This window comes from Meleagris gallopavo, chromosome Z (genome assembly GCF_905368555.1).
Source record: "Meleagris gallopavo chromosome Z, MGAL_WU_HG_1.1, whole genome shotgun sequence".
Classification (NCBI taxonomy): domain Eukaryota; kingdom Metazoa; phylum Chordata; class Aves; order Galliformes; family Phasianidae; genus Meleagris; species Meleagris gallopavo.
The window spans coordinates 70,068,166-70,086,874 of record NC_139435.1 but is presented as its reverse complement, the minus strand read 5'-3'; the positions used below and the strand labels follow the sequence as shown (position 1 = coordinate 70,086,874).

The 18,709-nt window shown below is 37.9% G+C and overlaps 1 protein-coding gene across 2 annotated transcripts in view; it reads left to right on the top strand.

Annotated features, from left to right (window-relative positions):
* ALDH7A1 (aldehyde dehydrogenase 7 family member A1) overlaps positions 1 to 12,442 on the top strand; it is a 33,986-nt gene extending 21,544 nt beyond the window's left edge. For both annotated transcript variants that reach the window (XM_085212858.1, XM_085212857.1), the window contains exons 5-18: positions 53 to 176; positions 739 to 871; positions 1,511 to 1,555; positions 3,647 to 3,724; positions 4,418 to 4,515; positions 5,434 to 5,475; positions 7,330 to 7,424; positions 7,731 to 7,815; positions 8,100 to 8,206; positions 9,466 to 9,582; positions 9,988 to 10,085; positions 10,249 to 10,322; positions 11,274 to 11,349; positions 11,952 to 12,442. In XM_085212858.1, coding sequence (XP_085068984.1) covers positions 53 to 176; positions 739 to 871; positions 1,511 to 1,555; positions 3,647 to 3,724; positions 4,418 to 4,515; positions 5,434 to 5,475; positions 7,330 to 7,424; positions 7,731 to 7,815; positions 8,100 to 8,206; positions 9,466 to 9,582; positions 9,988 to 10,085; positions 10,249 to 10,322; positions 11,274 to 11,349; positions 11,952 to 12,006 — 1,227 coding nt within the window. In that variant the 3' untranslated portion in view covers positions 12,007 to 12,442. The remainder of the gene's footprint in view (positions 1 to 52; positions 177 to 738; positions 872 to 1,510; positions 1,556 to 3,646; positions 3,725 to 4,417; positions 4,516 to 5,433; positions 5,476 to 7,329; positions 7,425 to 7,730; positions 7,816 to 8,099; positions 8,207 to 9,465; positions 9,583 to 9,987; positions 10,086 to 10,248; positions 10,323 to 11,273; positions 11,350 to 11,951) is intronic.
* The last annotated feature ends 6,267 nt before the right edge of the window (positions 12,443 to 18,709 follow it).

Below are 18,709 nucleotides of genomic sequence, written 5' to 3'. Positions count from 1 at the left end.
AAAATGTATTGGAAATTAATGTGTATATATATATTGTTATTGATATTTTCAGGTCTCATTGGAAATGGGAAAGATTTATGTTGAGGGCGTTGGGGAAGTACAGGAGTATGTTGATGTCTGCGACTATGCTGTTGGTTTGTCCCGAATGATTGGTGGACCTGTTTTGCCTTCAGAAAGTATGTGTTCTGTTTTTTTCTTCACCATTTTTTCAATTTTTAGTTTTCATGTTAGTGGAAGGTTGAATAATAGAGTGGTGTACTGCAGCAAAATCTCTGTGCTTATTTATCAAGCATGTTGTCTATAAATAGATGTGCGCAGTAGTGCCACCTAATGAAGTATCTATCCTATGGCATGTGTCAGGAGAGGCAAGGGATTTTTCCTCTACTCCATCAAGCATTATATTCTCTCTGCCATCTCTGTAGTAAAGGTGCTGGAGAAAAGCACGTAAAAATTTTGTCAGTATGCTTAAAAATGAGAAGTCTTTTGTCAGCTGTTAGTTACTGAGCAACCAACATTCTATAAACTAAGTAGTTAAAGTAGCAAAATTTCTCATTATCATTAGTTTTTTTCCCTGCATTCTAGCTAATCTTGCTCCATAAGCTGCAGAGCCCTTGTAATACAGCTCTCTACAAGCTCATGCTCTGATAGACAGGGAATAATGACAGACCCCCTCCTCATAACATGTTATACATTAATTGAATGGATACAAATCGTGGTATATTCTGTCTTGTCCTTCAGGATCTGGTCATGCTCTTATAGAGCAGTGGAATCCTGTTGGATTAGTGGGAATCATCACGGCCTTTAACTTCCCTGTAGCAGTGTATGGGTGGAACAGTGCGATTGCAATGATCTGTGGAAATGCTTGTCTCTGGTAAGGCACAGCTGCCCAGCATGCTGTAACAGTATTTTAAAATTGCAGAACTATTTCCTCAGACATGTAACTGTTATAATATTTCATGTGTTTCCATATATTTGATTCTATTTCATGTAGGACTAATTTCTGTTTTTTTGTAAGGTATATAAGTCAAAAAATGTTGGTGTTTTTTTTTTTTTTTGTAACCTTGTTAATGTCTTTAATGAGGTACTGAGATCCAGACCATTTAAGGTTTAGTCAAATGGCAAATTGGTGAAAACGTAAATTGAGGTTTAGCATCACTCTTAGTAACAAAAAATCAATATTTTTCAGAACTGGTAGAGATAAAATTAGGGATCTTAATAAGTTTGTTTTCCCCCCACTCACTCCTGCTTCTCTTCCATCTGTATGCTTCACTATAATATCTGGCACATCTCCAGCTCATCAGATCTGAATCCTCAGTGCTGGACAGAAGCATTTGAGTTTTTGCCTGAACATTTGTCTGAAAAACAGCTTAAGCATGTTGTATTTGACATACCGTATTAAATGCATAATTAAACTATTTTTCATTTGAAGAATTGAAAACAATGTCTGTTGTCTTCTTTTTTTTTTTTTTTTTTTTTTTTTTTTTTTTTTTTTTTTTTTTTTTTTTTTCAGGAAAGGTGCTCCCACGACATCTCTCACAAGTGTAGCTGTTACAAAGTGAGTTCTGGTTCCTTGCTTTCTGTTTTCCTTTTTAAACAAACTGTCTTCTGGGTAACATAGTGTTTAGTGGTAAGAAGAACTGCTTTTCCCTTGTAACATATAATGCAATAATATACGCTGTATATTGCTTGTTACCTGTATTGTTGCTCTTTTTTTTTTTTTTTCTGGGACCGATGCTGTGCTTCTTCTGAGGAACATCTAGCTGTGGTGTTTGCTTTGCTATAGAAGATGAATAGCTTGTAAAATTCAGCTACTCTTAATCACTCGTATTTCTGAATCATCCATTTCTTTTGAAGCCCAACATCAGCACTTGGTTATGTTGTTTTTTTTTCATTTTTTGAGCGTGGCCAATTCTTTTGGTTGGCTCCTCAGACCTATCTCCTGAAGATATGTTTTCACAGTCCTTACTATCTAAAACTAGTAAGTAACATCATAGCATGGCTTTCCAGGGTTCAAAACTCATTCCTGAGAGAAAGGAGAATCCTGACAAATAAATGTCATAGTGATACTTGCTCTAGAGTTATTGCTACTTTTTTTACTATGCCGGCATTTTAAGTGTGTATCTACTGCATGATGCAAAGATTTATGCAAAATATAAATGTACTCCTTTAAAATGACTAACTTCATAGTCTTGTAACTTTAATGTAGACCTGAGAACATGGCCACAGACCACTTGCAAGTATTGTATCTGACAAGGGCAATCAAGAAAAACAAGAAGGGATTAAGCATATTAATAGCAAAGAGAAGTCTAGGGAAAATGTGGGTATGCTGCTGAATAAGATAGGTGCCTCAGTTCCTAAATGCCTCTTTGCTTCAGTTGTTACTGTTAAGACTGACCCTCAAGAGGTAAGAGAGAGAATCCGAAGAAGGGAGGACTTCCCCTTGGTGGAGCAGGATCTGGTCAGAGATCATCTAGGCAAACTTGGCATGTAAGCATCCATGTGCCATGATGGAATGCACCTATTGGTGATGAGAGAGCTGGCAGAAGTGATTGCTGAACCAATTTCTATCATCTTTGAAAGATCATGAAGAACAGGAGAGGTGTCTGAGGACTGGAACAAAGCCAGTGTCACTCCAGTCTTCAGAAGGGGCAAGAGTAATGACTTGGGAAACTACAAACCACTCAGCTTCATCTCTGTCTCTGGGAGAGTGATAGAATAATTTATTATGGATGTCATCTCCAAGCAAGTGGAAGAAAATAAGGTTTTCAGGAATAGTTAGCACTAAGGGGAAATTAGTGCTTGACCAATCTGTGTAATTCTTTGGGTAGGTGAGGGGAGAGCAGTGGATGCAAAAGCGAAGCTTTTGACCCTGTCTCCTCTAACATCCTTGTAGGAAAGCTTAGGAAGTGTGGGATATTTGAGTGGACAGTGAGGTGGACTGAGAGCTGAGTGACTCAGAGGATTGTGATGAGTGGTGCAGAGTCTGTTTGGAAGCCTGTAGCTAGCAGTGTGTTCTCCAGGGATCAGTACTGGGTCTGGTTTTTAACATCTTTGTCAGTGACCTGAAGAAAGGGATAGAGTGCACCCTCAGCAAGCTGCTGATGTTGCAAAGCAGAGAGCAGTGGCTGACACACCAAAGGGCAGTGCTGCCATTCAGCAAGACCTGGACAGGCTGGAGAGTTGGGCAGAGAGGAACCTGATGAGATTGAATAAGGTCAAGTGTAGAATCCTACACCCAGGAAGAAATAACCTTGTGCATCAATATAGGTTAGGGGCTGACTTACTGGAAAGGTGCTCTATGGAGAAGGATCTGTGTGTTCTTCTTGAAGTTATGTAAGCATCTCTTTCTAATGGTGAAAGATTGTAGGGACTAGGTTTTTATACACTGCTCTAATGCTTCTCTGTGCCAGTTATGCGGATCCATAGGGAATGTTTTTTCAAGTGTTTTTCTGCCTGAGCAATGATTGTAATATCCTTGAGTGAATATTTATTGTATAAACTATCTGCAAGACTGTTGCTTTAAAAAAAAAAAAAATAATAATAATAATAATAATAATCTGAGGCTTTCTTATGTGTCTTTAATGTGTCTCATTGCCCATTATATGCACCTATTGGATAACTGAATTTTTTATATTTTTGATTCTAGGATAATTGCTGAAGTCTTGGAGGATAACAAGATACCTGGAGCGGTCTGTTCTTTGGTCTGTGGTGGAGCAGACATTGGGTAGGTAATGTTTCTTGTGTTTTGTAAGTATGTATCTAGTGTAAACATACTATGTATTCTAACTTGCTATTGTGACATTAGCTACTAACTAGTAACTTACCAGACATTCCAGTTAAGTGAAGAAATGAAGAGACATGGATCAGTTTTCATTCTACTGCATGTAGTTATATCTAAAGAATATGGCCTACATAAAATTTCACTCATCTTACTCTTTTTTTTTTTTTTTTTTAGTCCATCAGTTTTTCAGACCATTTGTAGAGAAGAATGATTCCCCATGTTCCATGCTTACACTAAGCTGTGCATCTGTGCGTGGATGTGTAACATTGCTTGGAAGCTCTAAAATGTGTAAATTTCTCCTATGCATAAATGCATAGCTCAGCATTTCAAGAGAAGTGATATCAAAATAGATTATAGCTATTGAAGTCATAGGGATCTTATCTTCTTAGGGAACAGAAGAATTGAAACTGATCTCATTGTGTTCTTTGGCATGTATTTAATTGTACAGGTGATGCACTTATTATGTGGCATGAAACAGAGCAGGGAAGCAGTCTTGTCCCTCTTCTCTGAGTGATAAGAAGCTTTCCTGATGGCTTTTCGGTCGTTTACCCAATGTTTGGTTTACGTGGGAGGTGTGAGCAGCTTTTCCAGCTGTTTACTCTTCCTGCAAATGTGGTGGCATGTCCTGTTGTGCAGGACAGCAATGGCGAGAGATGGGAGAATGGACCTGCTGTCTTTCACTGGCAGCACGGAAGTGGGCAAGCAGGTAGCGCTCATGGTTCAGGAGAGATTCGGTGAGTGGGAGTCTTTTGTTTCTCTTTTTTGTGGTTGGGAAAGGTAGGATTTTAAAATACAACTTGTTTCACCTATCTCCTGTTTTAACATTTTTTCATCTTGATGAAGGGAGGATGAGGAAACTCCCCAGATCTAGCTACTGTTTTTTCTTCTAGTTCAGTCACAATTCAATTGTTGTTGTTTTTTTTTTTCTCCAAGATTTCCACAAATCCATTTTACTGCAGTTAATTTGAAATTCTTGTGACAGTCTGACAGACTGACAAATGATAGTTTTTTGGCAAATCCATTCATGAAAAAATATCCCTTCACCTCTGCTCCTTATAAATATGTGAGATACATCTTCAAATACCTACAGTAAAAATTGCATAGGTGTGAACCCATGCACAGTTGCAGGGATCTAAGTTTTTAGTTCTAAAAAGGATATATTGTGGACAAGATTATCCTAAATGCCAAAAAAAATACAGAATAGATTGCAAACTTTAATTCATAAGTAGATGGTGATTCCTTCATTCAGATTAGAGATAAAGCAGTTGCTAGGGAAATAAGTAAGACTGCTGAAGTGTTAATTTATTCATTTTTGTATGCATAGCACCTAATCTTCATCTGCCTCGTATTATTTATTTTGCAGCTTGTTTTGCTTTCTTCTTTTCCTTTCTAGTGCTATTTATCTCATTTTTTTTAAACTTTTTTCTTTTCCAGCTGTTCTCCAGGTGTCATTCTTCACAGTCTGTTATAGATGTAGTATTCAATGTAATTTACTCCTTTGGCTAGTGCAGTTTGTTGACAGTGATGCCTAAAAATTTCTGACTGTCCAGAAAAGAAAGTGGAATGAAATCTAAATCCAATTACTGATGACTTTGCTGAAATGCATACTGAATACATGTACGACTCATGCAATTTTTGTATGTTTTTATTAGGCCGAAGTCTCCTGGAACTGGGAGGAAACAATGCCATCATTGGTAATATGCAGTGTGGAAATTTAGTCCCATAGACATTATTTGAAATTTCATATACATATGTTTGTAACGAATTGTTCTTTTTTTCTTTTTTCTTTCATTGGAGCTTAAAAAGTGCTTAGTAGAATGTTTTTGTGTGTTCTTATAATCTTTTTCTGTCTTAAGTGTTGCTGAGGAGCAGTGATTTAGGATAAAAATGAATGTTCAAACTCATGTTATTAGTTTTGTATTGAATGGCATGAGGTTGTGAACAATGCTGCTAATGGAATTTGACTTTAGGATCTGAACACTTCAGCACAATTTTTAACACTGCAGAGTAAAAGGACATGTACATATGTATAGACAGACATACGAGTGACATCTATGGCAGTATTTGACCTCTTAAAGTATTTGGAAGTAGAGCACGTAGGTATTCATTTCAGTAGCCTGTTTCACAGGTGTAGGTGATTTAGGTCATGTTCTGATGAACAAGTAAAAATGAAATAAATACTGTAAAAATGAACATTAGAGAGAAAATAGAAACCACCTGAATACCTAAATTGCCATTCATATTTTATTAAAGCCTTTTCTTTCACCTTTCTTGTGACTTGAACCAATATAATTGCTTGTCTAGAATATTAAGCACTTTCAAAAATACAATTTGAGCAGTCTTTTTTTTTTCTTGAGCATGAACTTGCTATATAGTTAGGGAAGAATGTTTATTTTTTCATATAAGAGCCCAGTTTTTTCTGAAATTGACTTTAAATGAAGGCTTAAACTTTACTTGCTTGGACTTTGAACTCAGACTGTCCACCTGAGAATGTCATTTTGCTCCATGGGGCCTGGATTATCATGTTTCTAGGGAAAGGCTGTCTTCGCTGTTCTATCTTTAGAAATTTGAGCTGTCCTCTTAGTGTTGTGTTGTAGCAGTCACAGTGGATGGTTTGATGGGGTTCCAAGAAACCAGAAGGATCACTTGTTTTCTGTCCCAAAAGATAGTTTGAACATCACTTCGTCTTGAACTTTGATGGGAAATTCATGCTTCACTATTTCACGGACTTTCATTTTGACTATGGTTTGTAGTGGTGACACCACATTTCATCTCTGGTAATGTTGTCATCCAGGAAATCGTTACCATCAGCTTTGCATTGGTTCAGTAGATCCTGACATACCTTGTTCCTCCTGTTCCTGTCCCATTTATGGCACCCTCCTGGTGCAAACTTTGTGATATTCACCATCATTTCCAAAACACTGAAGCTGATACTCAGCTCTGTACACAACTCCCTAATTGTAATTCACTGATTGGTGCAAATGAGTTGTTTGAGATGCTCCTTATTTTGTGGTGTGACAGCTGCGCATGACTGTCCTGTACATGGTGTGTCTTGGCACTATCAGCACTGCTGAAACGCACCATCTACTGTGGTAACATCCATTTTTTGGTCTCCATGAATGTTCAGCATGTGTTGGGTGTCACTGGGTGCAATTTTTACCTCACGGAAGGATTCAGTTACGTTTGTTTTACATACACTTCCATATCAGGTGCTGTTTTATCTGACTGCCCCTCTGCTGCCATCTGCCTCATGGCAACAAAATGTAGTGGACTAACTGTGGGAAGGTTCAAGCCCTACTGCCATACCACTGCCAACATGGGTCAACATAATGAAATAAAAGGCATTATTTTCTGAGCAGCCTTTGTGTGCACTCATGTGCTGTGCTATTGCTGTTATTCCTCATACTTCTTGAGCAGCTTGCTAGAATTTATTGCATGCCATTTAGTGTCTTAAATCTAGCAAATTTAGAGAACCTTCAACACTTAAACACCACTTTGCACCTTTTCTCTTTGCTTTATTAACATGCTGATGTTTAACTTCTGTTAAGTGTTTGAAGATGCAGACCTGAACCTAGTCATCCCATCTACTCTGTTTGCTGCTGTGGGAACAGCGGGTCAGCGATGCACAACTGCCAGACGACTGGTGTGTAAATCTAACTGAACTGGTTTGGATAGCTCTGACTTAAAAAACTAATTCCAAATTAGTTCAAAATGGGTTAAATAAAGTGGGTTTTTGTATCTTTATTTCTTTTAAATCTTCATGATTTGCCTTCTTGGTGGTGCTCCTGTTTTCAAACTTTCTGTGGTATTCATTTAAGCAGAATATTTGCTAAATATGAGCAGCACTACCTCTACACTTCCTTTGGAAATCTTCAAAGTGCAGTAGTAGTTCAGGAGGAATGACATAGGTTTTTGTTGGCTTACAGTCTTCTTACCACGTTTTGTTTAGTTCCTCCATGAAAGTGTCCATGATGAGGTGGTGGAGAAGCTTGCGAAGGCCTATGCCCAGGTCCGCATCGGTGATCCATGGGATTGTAAGTAGCAGTTTCCAACTCATGGGTTTAGGAGACATTTAAGTTTGCACCTTTCTGTTTAAATTCTAAAGCGATTATAGATCAAAGATACCTAATTTTAATTTTAGCAGTTTCCTAGAGAATGGTTATAGCTAGTTTTATGCAGAATGCAAGCCCTGAAAGGGAGATAAAGAATCCTGCTCTCACTGTTCATCTTGGGCAGATTAGTTACTCGTCAAATTTTGTAAGAATGTTATTAAAAGTTTACAGTCTTCCTGAAATAATGTATTTGGATTTTTCTTTAGCTGACACTCTGTATGGTCCCCTTCACACTAGAGAAGCAGTGAAGATGTTTCTTGATGCAGTAGAACAAGCAAAACAGCAAGGTGGCTCTGTGGTCTATGGTGGAAAGGTGAGTAACTTTTATTCTCCCTTCTACAGTTAATTTTCTAGGGAAAAAAATGCAGTAGCATTGTGGCTTCGGCCAAGATTGTATTTCAGTTTATGTCATCAATTATGGGAAGTCAGTCACAAAGTGTCCAAATTGAAGTCCTCTGCTTACAGTAATATAGAATACCAAGAAATGGCTGAGTTTTCGGCAACTCCCTGCACTACTCTTCCATCTCAGAGGATGGTGAAAATACTGACAGCAGTGTAAATGGTGTCTGCCGGGCACATAACAAAGAAAAATTGCTGTTCTATTCCTAGGTTCACTGTATCAAAATTTGAGAAATGTTGAAGATTCAAAGAAGTCTCTTGACACATCTTCATTATTTGCCTGAAGTTGCTTCCTGTTTATTTCCATGGAAATGACAACAAATACAAAGAAAATAATAACACTTTTTGATAGATCAAGTTCTCACCTACAGAGCACTATTTTTCAACATATTCAACACCATTAGCTATGCATTTTCACCAGTAATGAACAAGAGCCTGCATGTTGAAGTCTGCACCAGCAGAGGTGATCTGCTGTCACCACTGCTAAAATGCACCACCTACTGTGCTGACATCCACCATTTGGTCAACGTAAGCATTCAGCAAGTGTCAATGAATGTCGTGGGTGCAATTTTTTTCTGCAGGGAGAAATTAAATTCCACAGTTTTGCTTCATACATGTTGCCATGTCAGACTGTTTCATCAGGCTGCCCCCTTTGCTGCCGTCTGTCTTGTGGCAACAAAATATACTGAAATATTGGTGGGAAGGTTCAATATCTACTGCCATATCACCACCATCCACCTTTGATGTTGTGTACCAACATTATAAAATAGGAGGTACTACTTTCAGAGCAGACTTCATGTATGATGTTTATATCTTGTTTATATCTCCAGGACTTAATTTATTGAGAATTGTTTTTATAGACACCTTCATGGTTCCTGCTGCCTTTAAATTTCTAGTTGACTTACTGATCAGCTTTCAAGTAGAAAAAAGTAACTTCTTTTTTCAGCTGGTAGATTTAATTACCTTTTTCAGCAAATTAAGTTATACTTCTATATATTAAACGTATAAGTAAGTAAATTCCAGGTTATTTATTCAGATGATCTGAACTTGAATTTCTGATTGATAGATACAACTACGGTAATAAAACTATGAAGGATTCCCTTCCTACACTAGTACTAGGGAGGATGCTAGTTTGGCTGAACTTACTCAGTTCTTTTCTTTTGTATTTTGAAGGTTATAAATCGCCCTGGAAACTATGTTGAACCAACCATTGTGATTGGCCTTGCCCATAATGCACCCATTGTCCACACAGAGACATTTGCTCCCATACTGTATGTGCTGAAATTTAAGGTAAAATAGCAAAGTGAATTGTGTCAGGGATTTCAGGAGAGCATTTTCTGAAGTGTGTTGTGTATATGCAGTTTTCTTGACAGTTGAAGAAGCTGTTGTTCTGCACTGTAATGGCATATCTCCTCACATAGCTACATTTATGCGTGTTCTGTGAAGAGCACTGATATTGAGCTAAGTCTGTGCAGGAGCAGATCTTCTCATTTACGTCAGCCTGCTTTATAGCAAGTTTTGTCTTTCTCTGCAGTGGTGGGGATATCCTATCCTTGATTTGTTACATATGTATTTGCAAAGTGGTATTCTGCTTATTTGCATTACACCTGCAGTATACTGGAATTTCCTTAACAGTGCTTCTTTTTAATTATTTTGAATAGATGCGCTTCAACTATTGTTATTCCTTCTTTCTAGGAGGAAGAGGAGGTATTTGCTTGGAATAATGAAGTAAAACAAGGTCTTTCCAGCAGCATCTTTACCAGAGATTTGGGAAGGATTTTTCGCTGGCTTGGGTATAATTAAAAATATTTTTTTACAGTATTTAAACTTCAGATTACTGTATTTTGTTTTGTTTCTATACCTACCTATGCTGCTAGCTGAACATTGTTTAGCTCTTATTTTATAAAAGGAGTCTTTGCTGATCCTGATCAGTAGTTGTCTCATCTTTGTCCACAGACCAAAGGGATCTGACTGTGGCATTGTGAATGTCAACATCCCAACGAGTGGGGCAGAGATTGGCGGTGCTTTTGGTATGTTACTTTCAGTGTATGCTTCTTCTTTCTTTAAACAGTGAAATCTCTAGTGCCAGATCTAGTGACTTGATATTATTCCTGAGGTTTCATTTTTCAATGATTCTTCATTTATCTAATGATGTTATTAGCTTTTCGTGAAAAGAAAAACTTCAGATGGAGACCAAATTAAAGCATTGAAAAATTAGTATAACTTGGGTCTCGTCATCTTACTTTTTCAAGGCTTTAATCAATCCATCTAAATAATTAATCTGAAGAAAGGAATGAAGTTAATTTGAATTGCACTGCTGTAGCAGAAATGAGAAAAATGACTGGAGGTGGTTGGGACCCATCTTGTAAAAGTACGTGTGTTTGATTTTTGAGTACTGCATGTATCTTTTTGTTTCTTTCATTAAGGTGTAGTAACTCAAAAGTATGTTCAGAATGTGTTCAGGGACATGGCTGAATGGAAAACTGTCTAAATCTAAGTTTTATTTAAAACAGTCTTGAACACACTTTTTGTATATGTTTGCATATGCACACAAAAACTAAAGCATAGATTGCTTTGTGAGAACTTCCCAAGATTTTTGTCTCATTTATTTTTTGAGTATACTAAGGAAAGTGGAGGAGGGAAGAAGAGATACTCATCTGATCGTTTGAACAGTAGAAGAACCAGCACATTCTAGTACAACTGTCTCATGCTTAAAGAAAATATCTTTAAAACAACGTCCTCTGTCACCAGCATGGTGAGATTTTCAATTTCAGGCAGGTGGTTTTTGAATCAAGAAGGGAAGAGAGAACTAACTGTATGAGTTGTATGTAGTGGTGACTTGGTAGTTTATTTCAGGCTTAGAACAAAGGATAGGGAAGTTTATTCCATGAGTTTTTACAGTTGTTGAACCTCCTTGAGTGAATCCAGGTTCCCATGCTCCAAAAAAAATTTTGTTTTCATTTACAACCTTTTTCCTACAGGTGGTGAGAAGCATACTGGTGGAGGAAGAGAATCTGGAAGTGATTCATGGAAGCTTTATATGAAACGGTCAACGTGGTAAGATACATTTTTCTTTTGAACAAATATAAAATTACATATAGCTTATTAAAGCCCAGAAAAATCTCTGACTACAGGATGTTATCTTCACTAAATGTGAAATAATCATGTAAAAGTGCACTTTTTCTTTCTTAACATGTAAGGAATCATGTCTGTGTTCCCAATGGAGAATGATTTCATTAAAGACATTTCTTTATTCATTATTCCTTAAGATAAACATGTCATTTACAGAGCAGGATGGTTTCTAGGATCTGGAAACATAAATTACTCTTTAAAAATTGTTTTTGCTTTATAATGCTTTTTCTTTTACCTCTTGCCTGATGTTTAACTATGAGATAACTGAAACTTTTCAGAAAATAAGTGAATAGGAACCACAGAGAGAGGGGCTAGTTTTGCCTGTGCGTGGGTGACTTATTGAAGTGTTGGATATCTCTCCATGAATCTTGTGAAGGTATCTTCTAGCAGTCAGGCAGTGCTATTCCCTCTTGCTGTCTCCTGCATTTTCCTGTGCTGACTTGGTTACCATGGTCAGAAGCTGTGTATATAGGAAGGAGGCTGCATAATCCGTCTCTCTGATCTCTAACTAATTGTTTCTCTTCCAGTACAATCAACTACAGCAAGGATTTACCTTTGGCTCAAGGAATCAAGTTTCAATAACAGCCTTATGAATGACTGTGCGAGGAACTCTCCTAGCATTTTGAAACCATGTACCTTCTAAAACTCATGGTGAGGAAAATGGTCTGAAATTCAGCTACTACAATGCTAATTCTGTCAGAAAATCAGATACTCTAAAAAATTGTGTAACTTCTGATGTATAAAATCACTATTTCAGACTTCAAATATGGAATACAGAATATTTGGGAAAAAGGGGAAGTAACTAGAGTTAATAAACTTGAATTGAGGTGGCCTGGATAACCTTCCGTTGCCTATCATTGTCCTTCACTGTCTCTATCCCTTGCCTCCTTACCATTTTTCCATTTGGTAGATCTGTGCTTCAAACTACGTGTTGAGTTTTGTACAGATACCTAGTGCTCTCGGGGTGGACAGTACGGGGCTATTTTTCAATGCATAAATAAACCTACATTTTGTGAAATCTCTTGGGTTTCTGAGTTTTTTTTCTCATTGTTTTGGAGCAGGAGCATTCAGCAGGCTGGCCATTTTTACACGCTGAGCTAACAGCTAGGAGAAGTGTTATTAGGCTCAATGAACCACTTCAGTTTTCCTGCCTCTCCTTCAGAAAGCAAACTTTAACTCCATACAGCATTACAGCAATCAAGCTAAATTATTTTTTTAAGTTTAATTTGAAATTTAGATTTAATAATTCTTAATAAAACCATCTTTTGAAAAGCTTTGCAGAGGACTCTCAGCTTCAAATATTTTTGTAAGTACATAAAGTGCATATTATAAATAATCCCACTGTAAGCACTTTCTGTAGACAGATAACAGATTTTCTCTGTAGGGAGGTTGTGATTTCAGACTGACTTGTGCTGAGTGTACAAATTATGATTCCATAGACCATGTTATCTGTATTGACATTCGACTTCTTCTATGGCAGCGCAACCAATAATGGTAACATTTAATCTGCTTTCCAAGCAATTCATGGCTTGGAGCTTCTGATGTATGCAACATAATGGAACTTGCAGTTATAATACAAATTCTCCCAGCATCTTCCATGGTTGCAAAAAGTTAATTACTATTTATTGTGTAACACCAGTGAATAACAAGTGTTAAATGACACACAATCAATAATTTATTCATTAGCACAATATTGCTTATTGTGCAATGATATTGATGGGAACACTGCTGCAAATAACTTTCTTCTTGCTATACTATTTTTAACTGGAGAAAAACACAACTTTATTTTTTATTTTTACTTATAAACATACACTGCTGCTTTTTTTTTTTTTTTTTAGTGAATGTTAAAAATTCAGAACCGCAGGCTTTGAACTGCTGCTACTCTTCTGCTTTGTTGTATCCTATCACAGTTTCTGAAAGCAGGGGAAGTAGTGGATTGCTGGCACTGGAACCAGGTGAAGCTATTTGTCAATAGTAGACTGCTAATTAGATTTTGCAAATAGCAGCTGAATGTGTTATTTACAGCAGTGTGATGCACTATTCTCTATGTGGAAGAGAAATTTTTAAGACTTACATATGAGCAAGTGACTTAATCACAGAAAATAAAATGTTTGAGTAGAAGTCATGGAGGAGCAAGGACTTTTATAATGCCTTTTATTTGGTATTCTGAAATATATTCCTACCTGAGGAAAGTGTGCTGTAACTTGCTATATATCTAATGTTTGTAAACAACTAGTTTGATTGCAATCCTTCATAAAGTTCTTTGGCCACTTCAGTGTTCTTCTGTTCTTCTGAAGGTCTCTTATATTCCAGCACAACTGTAGTTATTAATTCTTTGTTGGGAATTAAATCCACTTTATTCTGTAAAAGCCTTAGCTGGTTAATACAATTGTTATACGACACTTTAACTCCAAAAGACAAAAATAATACTGTTTCAGCCAAGTAGTCACCTCCAGGAGATAATAAATTATTTAAGACGTACGTTGGTTGCTCTGAAAGTAGTGCCTTCTATTTATTTCCATAGAAACTTCAACAGATATAGAGAGTTTAATAGTTTAATAGCTAGAGATGTGAAAGAAGGCAGGTGGCATTGGTTATTCAAAAAGCCCAGGCACTCCTGTGGTGAAGGGCATGACTCACATTACTGGCAGTAAAATCCTAGGTTAGCAACTCCCATCCATTAGTGATCCTCATGAAAGAAATTGGCTGGTTGCATAAGATTGAGGGGAACTTGAAAATCCACTGATTCTTCACCAGAAGTGTGAATGGACACCTTTTGTTCTGCTCATATTCTTTCTATTGAATGTGCCCTTACTAAGCCAACTAGACATTGTTAGTAAAAATGTTTGTTTTTGTTTTTTTTTCCCCCCCATTAAGTAACCAGTATGATAGGAGCATGCTGGCAGCAGATTGCATAGTGCTGCTTCTCTGGTGCTGCAATTTGCACTGCTGCCAAAAGGTCCTGAGCCAGAAGCCCCAGTTTGCTCAGACCTCTGTGCCAGTGTAAGCCCACCCAACGCAGCAATTCATGCTCTAATTGCACTACAGTGTGTTATGTAATCAGGCAAAGGATAGAGGGTGTGCCATTGCAGTGCAAACAGAGACCATCACAATACAGAGACTTGTCATTTTGACCACTTCTTGGGTTTTAAGAGATGAGACAATCCAGACTGCTGCTATTTACTTATTGCTGAGCTAGGTTTTCTAGCTACTTTCTTAGTAAGGCTGCCATTATTTATTTGTTTGTTTGTTTGTTTGTTTGTTTGTTTTGAGACAAATGCTGGGGGAGACATCAAGACCATTTCAAATAATAAAAGATTGGTGTTTGTTCTAAAATAGCACCCTCTGCAGTGCCTCTGTGATGTACTGCTCACGTTTAGTCCTGGCATGATTTGCAAGAATACTGTTGTTTTCCATCGTTAGGCATCGTTAGGAGTATACAAGCTCATTTACTTAGGCAACTGATGTGCCTGATTCAACTTAAATAGGTCTCCTCTTTGAGGTTTCCTACTGATGGGACCAATGTGGGATGAACAACCAATGGGAATGCACCCTCTTATTTAACAGCAGTGGTACAAAGCTTTATGTGGCAGTGTCCCCAGAGGTAACAACTACCAGAATTGGTGAAACTGCTGGAGATCTAAAATTTTCCAAGGGAAGAAGTCTGGGGGCAATGAGAGTACAACTGGGAACCATTTTCCCAAGCGGAGCCAGGAGTGGGCTGATTATGCAGTAGTGAAAATCCTATACAGCTTAAAACTTTCCAAGTTCAATCACCTTTCTTGGATGGCCCAGGACACCACACGGTTATAATAAAGCATAGCAGTAACACCCTTACATGTGCATTGAAATGCTCAGGTTGTTCAGCAAAATGTTCTTATTAGAAAGCAGTTCAGGGAGCTGGAAGTGTTCTGGGCCTCTCACTACAAAAGGATGTTGAGTTGCTGAAATGCTTTCAGAGAAGGGCAAACAAACTGATGAAGGGACTAGAAAATATAATTTATGAGGAGTGGCTGAGGGAACTGAGGCTGTTTAATCAGGAGGAGGCTCAGGACAGATCCCATTGCTTTCTACAACTACCTAAAAGTAGTTTGCATAGGACAGTGTTGGTCTTTTTCCTCAGTTGACAAGTGATAGAGCATGAGGAACTGGCCTCAAGTTGTACCAGGACAGGTTTAGCTTGGGTGTGAGGAATAGTTTCTTACAGAGAAGATGGCCAAATTCTGGAAGGGGCTGCACAGGGTGTTCCCCATCGAAGAATAGAAAATGGTTCACAGAAACAAAGGGTAAAAGATAGTTTACAGAAGCAAATATGCAGAGGCTGCTAAAAGAATGGGGATGGCAACAAGCTAGGATTAGGACAATGTGGAGGGGTGGAGGACATAAAGATAAGAGTTCTGAGAACAGCTCAAGGACATTTAGTGAGTAAGTGATAAGAAGTAATAACAAGGCAAGTTAGAACTGGTTTGGGAGCTACCCCTCCCACAGAGTCAAGAGTTTACAGCACAGAAGACTATGAGCCTTCATGAGGAAGATGATGAGCCTTCATCCCAGGAACACCAGGAGGAGACCCCCACTGCTCACGACACACACGTGAGGGGGAGGGACCGTATGCTCAGGGTTCTCGAAAATATGATGAGTATGTATGTGAATTCCAGGAAAATCACTTGACTATGTTTAAGTTCGGCATATATCTGTACCAAGCTTTTGCTCTACTGTGTACAAGTTAAGAGGATCTATCCCCCTTGCACCCAGCATATGTGCACTGCTGCAATAAACATGCCTGCTCCATATCCTTAATCTGGCTATGTCGGGCCTCCATCTCAGGAGGGTGTTTAAGAAGTGTATGGATGTGGCAGTAAGGGACATGCTCAGTGGTGGGACTCAGCAGGTCAGTTAGACTTGGTGACCTTTAAAGTCTTTTCCAACCTAGATGATTCTATGACCTAAGAAGAACAGAACAAAAAGATATTCTTACTAAATAATGACAGTGCCAGGAAAAAAGCTGTTTAAGAAAGCATGTTCTATTGTTTAGATACTAAAATCTCTGTCTTCCCATGTAATTTGAATGCATCTGTTTTTGCAGTATATTCCTGCATATTGCAGAAGATAGAATGTTCCACTGTATCATTTTAGACCAGAATAAATACTTATGGCCTGGAAATCAAACTGCTTTTGTGGTCTTTCAATACGCAATCTTGGGGAAAAAAAAAAACAACAAAACACAGGTAAAGGTAGGTTTCAGGAAGACAGAAAATAAAAGCTTTTGCAAAGGTGGGTGTTAAACTGGACATTCAAGATAGTATTTTTCACAAATCTGGAAATCAAACTTGAATATATTCTAAATATGCTCTTTCATTCTTTACTTTTTCTCTTGCTGGATCTTGTGTGTTCAGTTAAAAGGTTAAAAAGGATCTTGTATCTGAATACTCTGCATGATATCTTAGCAGTATGTGTAGAATTCAGTCTTTAATCTCTTGATTCTTTCTTTTTTTTTAGACCGGTGAATTTTCTTGTATATTCAAAGCAGCGGTAGTTTCATGAAGAGGTTCACCTCTTCAGGTGTGGAGGAGCCAGGAGGTAGCTGTCTTGCTGAAGATGGTCTTGGGTCCCCCCCTCAACCATGACCACAAAGGGACCATCATATGGTATTAAAAAAGCACTGCCAGCCCCACAGCCAGCAGCACGTGCCCCACCACATTCTTACCACCCCAGAAGAAGAAGAAGGATGGACCTCTGGACATCATGGGACATCATGGGTGACTTGCTTTCCTCTCCTTTTTCCTCTCTCTCCTCTTCTTCTCTTTTCTTTATCCTCCCTTGCTCACCTGTCTTTTAACAAATAAAGGCACACTCTTGCTTGATGAGCACCTTGATTCCATTCCAAGACTTAATTTGGAAGGACTGGGATCAAATAATGAATTGCAAGACTCTTTGGCTTGCTTATCTAATGTCAAAGCTATTATTAAAAAAAAAAAAAAAAAAAAGATAGATTATGTAAATAAGTTGACTTGAGTGATTCTGTGAACATTTTATGTTAACTATGTTTAAGGTGATGAAAATGTTAACAGTGATAAATTAAAAATTAAATATCCTGTAGAACAGTAGGTACTTTTCTGTATAGTTGTTATGTATTACCCCAGAGCAAAGAGAACCACGAGAACCATGAGATGCATAAATGGAATGTTTAGAATTAGCTTAAAGAGATTATTTTAAATATAAAGAAAAAACTCATGACATGCTGGATCTGCTTTCTACAAAGGGGTTGCTGTTAATTCGTGAAATAGAAGTGAATACAAAAAGCAAACTAACTAAGAAATGAGAGAGATGATAATTTCTTTTCAGTGTTCCTGCATAGAGGTTGATTTCACTACTAAAGCCATGGAGGAAAGCTAATGAAGTGTGTCAGCAAGTAACTTTGGTTTTGCAGGAGAAAAATGAATATGGGACTTAACTGACGCTCCACCTTCTCCTGGAGCACACTTGCCATGACAGAAAATTCCAACTTTAATATTAAAGGCTAAGACAACTTTAAGAAAATGTCACATTTCTTTAGATGGGAAATAGCACTTGTTGAGCTGTGTCACTCTATGTGCTTCCTGAGGGAATACAAACCAAAAAAATCATTACAGGACAAATACATTATTACTGATCATCTTCCATACAAATAGAAGATTTTCCTCTGATGCTAATAGAGCAGCAGAGCTACTTGGAAGCCTAACTAATCTCTGCTGATGAATTTGGCCCATCTCACCCATCTGTGCCAATGACTTTTGTGGAAGCAGAGAGTTGCAAGGCAGATGTACAGAGATACCGCCTCAGAATATTCTTGTGGTTTCCAAACGTTGGTTGTTTTTTGTTTTGTTTTGTTTTGTTTTTTTGTTTTGTTTTGTTTTGTTTTGTTTGTTTGTTTTTTGTTTTTTTTTCTTCATGGAATGATATCATAGGAAATCATACAGAGAGAAAGTAATGGCAGTAAATCTCCTAGATTTCTGGCATCGCTGAATGGACATTCATTCTTTTGATACTGGACTGTCTTACAGAATCTTTTCTGTCTTCATATATCTGTTGGAAAGTTAACTGTGTTTTTTGTATGAGTTACTATTCACCAGATCAACTTCTGGATGCGGGTTATATCACAGAATCACAGAATGGCCAGGGTTGGAAGGGACCTCAAGGATCATGAATCTTCAACCCCCCTGCCACAGGCAGGGCCACCAACCTCCCCATTTAACACTAGACCAGGCTGCCCAGGGCCCCATCCAACCTGGCCTTGAACACCTCC